General features: G+C 41.7%; 1 protein-coding gene across 1 annotated transcript; it reads left to right on the top strand.

The window, feature by feature from the left end:
• The first annotated feature begins 4,404 nt into the window (after nucleotides 1-4,404).
• On the top strand, nucleotides 4,405-5,331 carry LOC129669094 (olfactory receptor 2Y1-like). The gene has a single exon (XM_055597195.1). It carries the CDS (start codon nucleotides 4,405-4,407, stop codon nucleotides 5,329-5,331), a length of 927 nt encoding a protein of 308 aa, XP_055453170.1.
• The last annotated feature ends 3,801 nt before the right edge of the window (nucleotides 5,332-9,132 follow it).

Raw genomic sequence — 9,132 nt, 5'->3', positions numbered from 1 at the left:
GTCCTCTAAAATATGTACTGCAGCTTTCAGTTGGCACTTTTATGGACTCCTGGATGTGTAAACAGGTGGGTCTCTGATTCTTACGTCTCCTCTTGGGGCTATTTTATTTTTTCTGTTGGCTTGAATTGTCCAACTTTGATGTGATGGTTTGGGTTTTATCTTTTTTTAATTTATTTTATTTTATGATTTTTATTAATTAGAGTTTTTTCACTTTGTATCCCCCCCCGTACCTCCCTCTGTCTTCCCCTCCCATCGCACCTTCCCTCTTCCCTACCCATGTACCACTCCCAGTTCACTGATAGAGGAGGTCCTCCTCCCATTCCCTCTGATCCTAGTCTATCAGGTCTCATCAGGAGTGGCTACATTGTCTTCCTCTGTGGCCTGGTAAGGCTGCTCCCCACCAGGAGGAGGTGATCAAAGAGCAGGCCAATCAGTTCATGTCAGAGACAGTCCCTGTCCCATTACTATAGAGCCCACTTGGACACTGAACTGACATAGGCTACCTCTATGCAGGGGTTCCAGGCCATCTCCATAAGTGGTCCTTGGCTGGAGTATCAGTTTTAGAAAAGACCCCTGAGCCCAGACTTTTTGGATCTGTTGTTGTCTTGTGGAGCTCCTGTCCTCTCCAGGTCTTACTATCTCCCACTTCTTTCATAAGATTCCTTGTACTCTGCCCAATGTTTGGCGATGAGTCTCAGCATCTGCCTCGATACCCTGCAGGGTAGAGCCTTTCAGAGGTCCTCTGTGGTAGGCTCTTGTCCTGTTCCCTGTTTTCTCCCTCTTCTGATGTCTATCCTCTTTGCCTTTCTGAGTGGGGATTGAGCATCTTAGCCAAAGTCCTCCTTCCTGATTAGCTTCCTTAGGTGTACAGATTTTAGTATGTTTATCCTATATTATATGTCTAGCATCCACTTATGAGTGAGTATATACCATGTGTCTCTCTCTGTTTCTGGGATACCTCATTCAGGATGATCTTTTCCAGTTCCCATTTACCTGCAAATTTCATGATTTCCTTGTTTTTTTATCACTGAGTAATATTCCATTGTGTAGATGTACCACAATTTCTGTATCCATTCTTCAACTGAGGGACATCTGGGCTGTTTCCAGCTTTTGGCTGTTACAAATAAAGCTGCTACAAACATGGTTGAGCAGATGTCCTTGTTGTATATTTGAGCGTCTTTTGGATATATGCCTAGGAGTGGTATAGCTCGGTCTGGAGGAAGCACTATTCTTAATTGTCTGAGAAAGCGCCAGCCTGATTTCCAAAATGGTTATGTAAGTTTACATTTCCATCAGCAGTGAAGGAGGGCTCCCCTTTCTCCACAACCTCTTCAGCATGTCTTGACACTTGAGTTATTCATCTTAGCCATTCTGTTGGGTGTAAGGTGAAATCTCAGGGTCGTTTTCATTTGCATTTCCCTGATGGCTAATGACGTTGAGCATTTCTTTAAATCTTTCTCTGCCATTCGATATTCCTCTACAGAGAATTCTCTGTTTAGCTCTGTTCCCCATTTTTTAAGTGGATTACTTGATTTGTTGCTGTTTAACTTCTTGAGTTCTTTATATATACTGGATATTAGCCCTCTGTCAGATATAGGGTTGGTGAAGATTCTTTCCCAATCTGTAGACTGTCGTTTTGTTTTGATGACAGTGTCCTTTGCTTTACAGAAGCTTTTCAGTTTCATGAAGTCCCATTTATTGATTGTTGCTCTTAGAGCCAATGCTGTTGGTGTTCTGTCAGGACTATATTCCATTTTGTTACGTTTTGTTGTTACTGCTTAGAAGCCCATTCTTTTCTAATGAGAGAAAGAGGGAGAGTGGATATGGATCAGGTAGGAGAAGAGATGAGAAGGAACTTGGAGGAGTAGATGGAGAGAAAACTGTTCAGATTCTATTGTATGGGAAAACAATCTATGTTTAATAAAAGGTGGAAAAGAAAATAAATAATGTTGGAGGTATAGTAGAGGTCAGGTTTGTGGCCATGTGATCAGTAAGCTGCAGTTCCTGTTCAAGAAAGGAAATATTTCCTAGGGAGTAATTTTATTGTCTTCATTATCAAATATGGACATGAGTCAGACCTTAGCTACTACCACAAGGAACAGTGAAAGGAAAGAAAGGTATGAAAAATTGAGAAGGTGATATAACTCCAGCAACTGGATCCTGAGACACATGGGCATTTCAAGGAGAAAAAGGTGAGCTGTGCTGAATGCAGGGAGTCACTAAGCACAGTCTTGAGAGAGAATCACCATGATACTGCAGATGGAGTTCGATGTTGTGATCCTGCAAATCAACAAATTCTCAGCAAGACCCTAGGGATTACAAATCAGGATATATTTGTCAAACAAGATACTCATAAGCATGCAGGGGTCAAAGTCTTGGGTAGGAAGAAAAAGTAAACATGATAGAACAGGAAGAGAAAAGGTTATGTTTGCATAATCTTGGGGCTGTTGCTTTGCACAGCACATTCCAAGTTTAAAAAAAAATAGATTCCAAGGAAACCAGATCCATTATCATCCTACCAGCATTTTTAGATTATCTTCCAAAATGCAGAAAACAACTGGCCATGTGATACCCTATCCCAATCGATATGCTTACAACACAATTCCTGAACCATGACTAAGGGAATATCATGGGAGAGGAGGCAGAGAGATAAAAAGTCAGAAGACCAGGAAGTATGCATTTCTATTATGCTTTCTAGCTATTCCTATAAAATATCAACAACATGACTGCCTAAACAAGACCTGAACAATTCCAACAAGGGTTCACATCACAGCATAGAAAATTTCACAAAACTTGCCCCTAGATGAAGAGCTTAATGACTGCTAAAAGAAGGCGAATTAGACTTTCCCAGGGTTGAGACCCCTGGTTGGTCATCAGTGTGATAAAGAAGTCACTGCTATTTGCCTTTACATCTACTGCGTTCTCTACTGCTGAAGAGTCACGGTATGTAGGAGCACAAAAGCATATTTTAAAGAATTTCAAGAAGTAGTGGGAGAGCAAGAAAGAAACTTCCTAAGGAGGATAAGTGCGGCGATAAGGGAATAGCTTGTTACAGGGGAGATGATGAGAAATGAGGAAATAGGAATGGTGGGGAGACTTACCGTAGGAAAAACATATTTGTGTTTGTGATTTCCCCATGATGGGGCGGCAGGCTTTCAGTCCTTTGTGACAGATGACAGCTTCTCTCGGACAGGGCCTCAAAGGCCTATCTGTCCATATCCATGTGCACTGAGTTGCAGGAGGACGAGAAAATACGCAGTCAAGGGCAAACCTGTGGACTCACCATGGCAACTCCTTCCTCCTCTTCTGCTGAAACTCTTTGCTCGTAAACTAAGCAAAGGAGCAAATGAGAAAAACAAAGGAGCGATGATCATTTTCTTCCCTTAACAGCTGACTCCAGATTGGTGTGCTGGAGTCCTCATGGCAAGCCTGTGAGGGAGGCAGTGCATCATTCCCACAGAGTTGAAAATGTGCTATCTAGAGCCCTAGGTGGCCTGAATTAACTCAGGAAATAGGCAGAAGGAATGTGATTCAAGCAAAGGCCACATCACTGCTGCTCCAATCATCTGTACACTAGGTAACAATACAACTAAGAAGAGAAAATTTGGGCCTAGATAGTAAGGCTGAGCTGAGTAGCAAAGTATAAGATGAAGCTTATGGCTCTGGGATGGATATGGAATACATTTTAATTCATGTTTTGGCAGCGTAAATTTTTTTTTTAACTTCAAAAGCCCTAGCCCCATCAATACCAATAGCTAGACTCAAGTGTTGATACTAACAGACTCACACAATCGGCCAATTGAAGACAAGGAACAATGAGACAGAGAAAAGATATTGAGTCAATGCATACTGGGAAGAGGAACAGCCAAAGAAAGCCAGTGACCATGTGTTCATCTTTAGAGTACAAATTTGAGACTGAGGTTTAACTAGAGAAAGAGATGGAGCAAGGATATAATTAATATATATAATAATAATAACTAAGCAAGCCTATTAAAGGTGCAACTGTTGTCTCATCTCTGGTCCTGCAATGTGAGCCCATAAATTGTTTATCTGTCAATAACAGTCTTGGGAGATTGGTGTGTGTATAAGTGTAGCATCTCCCCGGGAGGGAATTTGTCACATTTTGATGGTGATCTTTCAGGACTGCAGGCTTTGCTGCTCTAAGCTCACTTGGGCTTTAGAACAAGGACATTCTGTGTCTCCAGCCTATGCAACCTGTGCGCAGTCAACAGAAATGAAGGAGAGAGCACAGGAAGAAGGCAGACATGCAAGGCCTTCACCTAGCTTTGACGGCTCTATAGAGCAAAGTGGGAAGTCAACTTAGTTCGGCAAAGGGAGTATCTATGTGTCTTCTGCAATAAGAAGCATTCCATGGTCTTCTACAGCTTGTGAAAGCAGGAGGCTATGGGAAGTTTCAATCTCAGCTTGGAAGATTTCACATTGGTAGGCTTCTCCGATTGGCCTCAACTGGAACTTATCTTCCTCATCTTCATTTCAATTTTCTACTCTCTAACCCTCTGTGGCAATACCACCATTATTGCTCTCACTCAACTGGATCTTCGGCTGAAAACACCCATGTACTTTTTTCTTGCCCACCTCTCCTTCCTGGACCTCTGTTTCACCAGTAGCACTGTGCCCCAGCTTCTTATCAATCTTTCCCGAGTTGATCAGACTATCAGCTATGCCGGGTGTATAGCTCAGCTCTTCATAGCACTACTACTAGGTGGAACTGAGTGTGTGCTCCTTGTGGTGATGGCTTTTGACCGCTATGCTGCTGTGTGCCATCCACTCCACTACACAACCATTATGCACCCTGTGCTCTGCCAGGCATTGGCCATGTCCTCCTGGGTGGCAGCCTTCTTGAACTCTCTGATTCAGACAGGCCTCTTCATGACCATACCTCTCTGTGGCCATCACCTGAACCACTTCTTCTGTGAGATGATTGTTCTCCTGAAGCTGGCTTGTGAGAACAAGGCAGGAACAGAGGCCAACTTGTTTGTGGCCGGAGCCCTCATTTTGGTCTGTCCTGTAGCACTAATTCTAGGCACCTATGCACACATTGCTCATGCAGTGCTGAAGATCAAGTCAAGAGCTGGGCGCAGAAAGGCTCTGGGGACTTGTGGGTCCCACCTTGTGGTAGTTTCTCTGTTTTATGGTTCAGCCATGTACACATATCTACAACCTGTCCACAGGTATTCTGGGAGTGAAGGAAAGTTTGCTGCCCTCTTTTATACAATAATTACTCCTATGCTGAACCCTCTGATCTATACCCTGAGAAACAAGGATGTGAAGGGGGCTCTGTCAAAGGTACTTGGAAAAGGAAGAGAATAGGGATAGAAGGGAAAAGGTGGCTGGATAAAATATTGTATGTCTCTGACAAAAATTTTGTGCCCAACATACTTTCTCTTAGAAATGAGACATAAAGAATTTCCCAGGTGGTGGATGGGGGCTGAGATACGATAAATATATTTCCATAGGAACTTCCAACAAGAAATGTTGAATGGTATTCTTCAAACTGAAAAAAACAGACATCCTTAAAAAAGAAAGCATCGTAATATATAAATCTCACTGCTGAGAGAATGTGTATATAAATTCAAAATACTCTAATATCATAAATAGTACATAAGCCAATCACATCCTCTCTTTAAGGCTAAATCACAAAACAAATGAAAAGAAATATCACACTAAAAATAAGCAATATAAAAATATGTAAACTACATTAGGAAAGATTCAAAATATATGTCATTTTTATGTTAGTATGTAAAAGTAACTTTTATTCACCAGATGTAGTTGTCATCTCAGAGGCTTATTGCTGAAAATTCTCACCCTTTCTAGGTTTTTCTGAACTCTGGCTGGCTGGCTCAACTCAGCTGTTCTAGTTCAAAACTCCTCTCCAAGCTGACTGAACTTCTGAAGCTGAATTGGCTTCCCTTTGCTTCATACTGAATTCCTCTGCTTGGCCTCATACCAACTTTAGTAATCTCTTCTAATCTTCTGGGTCCTCTCATTCTCTGGCTCAACCTATCTTCACCTGTGTCTAGCTTGTTCTCTCTGCCACCTATCTTTGTAAAACTGTCCTACTAAAACAGCCTCATCCCTCTCTTTCCTGTCTGTTCTCCTCAGAGTTAACTCATTCTGTCAAATCTTTCCCTGATTTGTCTACCCTTCCATTAGACATTATTTTCAAACATGGCTGCTTCCTTCTATAAACTAACCTTACTTTTAAAGGTGTGTACCAAGGGTATGTCAGTATTCCAGAAAGATTATACTGTAATCCAAGGGGTGTCTGCATTCGAGCTGGATCATATAGACCTAGAAGGTCTTTGGATGATATCCCTTGCCAGAGCAGTCATGTTGCTGGATTAAAATTCCTCTACATTAGTACATTGTCTTTCATTTTTATCTTTATGTTTATGTCATGTTACTCTCACATCAAAATAGTTTGTCTTAATCAAAAGGTGTTTCTGAATGGTTTCTGGTAACCAAAAACAAAATATCTTTGGTACAGAAAGTTATAAGAGTAATAAATACTCACAGCTATAGTAAATTGCTTAAGAACAAGTAAGATATCTCCACCTGGGCAGCACATTAGAGCTGGCTGATCCCGGTAGTGTGGGCACAGGAGAGCCAGTCCCAAGGGCATGAGAGTGGGAGAGTTGGTCCTGCCCTCACCTGGGCAGCAGAAAAGCTAGCCCTGGTGGTGCTGGCTTAGAATAGCTCATGGGTTGATCAACTCAGCTTCCATGAAGGCCCAGATCCATGGCTCCAAGTTGGCCCCCCAACATCTAACCTATCCGTGAAAGACTGGAGTGCACGAAGGAGCTGGTCTTAAGATACAAACCTGCAGGATCTCCATGACGCAAGGCAACAACAAGATACTGAGAGGAGTCCTGGTGGGAATCCAGTGTTGATAATACAAAAGAAGCCAGAGGCCTTGAAGCAAACCAAAGACTCATTGCAATGAACATTTGCAAGCAAACCTGTTTGGGCAAAATGGCGTATTATGTGACATACCATGGCACACAGAGCTTTCATAAAGAGATGTTTTGGTTTTCTGTTTTCCTTGTTAATCTTTTTTCTTTGTGGGGGGAGGTTGCAAGGGCAGAGGACAGATGTGAAGAGACTGAGGGATGGGTAGGATTGTAGTGCATAATGTGAAATTCACAAGCATCAATAAAAACTTTTAAATGGAGAAAATAAGAGACAAAGAAAGACAGAGAGAGGAACTATGAGAACACAAGAAGGTAAAATTACAACTGACTGTACAAAGACTCTACTTATCTGAAAGTACTGTTGTTACTAATGAGTTATTGAATGTTTATTACTGAATGGATAAAAATAAGTATTTAAGAGAGACAAACATGTGTTCCTTCAAGAAGCTTGCTTCTTTTAAGAATGTGTAAAGTGAAAGGAGAACTAAGATATTTCATGCACATCAGGCATGGTGGCCCAGGCATGGGGTCCCAGAATGTGAGTGGCTCAGATGAGAAAAAAGAAAGTGCAAGAATATGTCTCCAGAAATGAAAAATGATTGGTACCATTGTAAAGACAAGTTATGATGAAAGGGTCAATTCATCAAAAGAAAAAAAAATGACTCAAAATGCATGTATTCAATATCAGAACATCCAGATACATTAAAAAAATTAATTAAGAAATAGAAAATGAGAGAGTCTGTTAAACCCGAGATTTGCCAGAGAAAAATCAATTCCACCATTTTGAGCCAAATTTGGAGCAAGCTGTATTAAATATTAAATACTGACAAAGAGAAAACCTGGTCGGGACCACACCCTGGGTTTCCCATCTGAGTAGCCTGAGACATTTGCTGTAGGATCTTTTATGGCTAAAACTCATAGGCCACTGTACTTTCCCATGAGGCCTTGTTATCTTTCAATAAATACAATTCCCAGTGTTCCAGGAAGTTACCTGGTCCTTGGGCAGGTGGAGTTTACAGGTTAATTGGGGCTTGTCACTTTTCTTTTTTTAATTTTAATTTTTTTTTCATTTTATATCCTGGTCGTAGCCCTTCCTTCCTTTCCTCCCAGTCTTCCCTGTAGTCCCTATTCCTTCTCCCCTGCTCCTCAGAGAAGGGGAGCCCCACCGACTCAGCAATAGCTCAGGCACTAAGATCAACAATTAATAAATGGAGACACTTGAAAATGAAAAGCTCTGTAAGGCAAAGGACACTGTCAATAGAATGAAATGACAGTCTACAGATTGGGACAATATCTTCACCAATTCTACACCCGACAAAGGGCTAATATCCAAAATATATAATGAACTCAAGAAATCAAACACCAATAAAAAATAACCCAATTTTACAATGGGGCCCAGATCCCACCATTTACCTGCAAATTTCATGATTTCCTTGTTTTTTATTGCCGAGTTATATACTCACTCATATAGACATATAATATAGGATAAACCTACTAAAATCTATACACCTCAAGAAACTAATCAAGAGGGAGGACTCTTGCTAAAATGCTCAATTCCTATCCAAAAAGGCAAAGAGGATGATCATCAGAAGAAGAAGAAAAGAGGGAACAAGTCAGGAGCCTGACACAGAGGACCTCTGAAAGGCTCTGCCCTGCAGACTATCAATGCAAATGCTGGGACTTATGGGCAACCTTTGGGCAGAGTGCAGGGAATCTTATGAAAGAAGTGGGAAACAGTAAGATCTGAAGAGGACAGGAACTCCACAAGGAGAGCAACAGAACCAAAAAATCTGAGCACAGGGGTCTTTCCTGAGACTGATACTCCAACCAAGGACTATGCATGGAGATAACCTAAGACCCCTCTACAGATGTAGCCCATGGCAGTTCAGTATCCAAGTGGGTTCCATTGTAATAGGAACAGGGACTGTCTCTGACATGAACTGATTGGCCTGCTCTTTAATTACCTCACCCTGAGGGGGAAGCAGCATTACCAGGCCACAGAAGAAGATAATGCAGCCACTCCTGATGAGACCTAATTGACTAGGATCAGAAAGAAGAAAAAGAAGACCTCCCTTATCAGTGGACTTGGGGAGGGGCATGAATGCAGAGGGTGGAGGAAGGGAGGGGTTGGAATGGGAGGAGGGAGGGAACCACAGGGGGGATACAAAGTGAATAAAGTGTAATTAATAAAGAATTTTTA

The sequence above is a fragment of the Psammomys obesus genome, unplaced genomic scaffold (assembly GCF_907164565.1).
Source record: "Psammomys obesus unplaced genomic scaffold, mPsaObe1.curated_primary_1811, whole genome shotgun sequence".
Lineage (NCBI taxonomy): Eukaryota > Metazoa > Chordata > Mammalia > Rodentia > Muridae > Psammomys > Psammomys obesus.
This window is presented reverse-complemented; position numbering and strand designations above follow the sequence as displayed.

Excerpts from the sequence above, each read along its gene's own strand:
- LOC129669094 (XM_055597195.1), top strand. The coding sequence starts at position 4,405 with ATGGGAAGTTTCAATCTCAGCTTGGAAGATTTCACATTGGTAGGCTTC.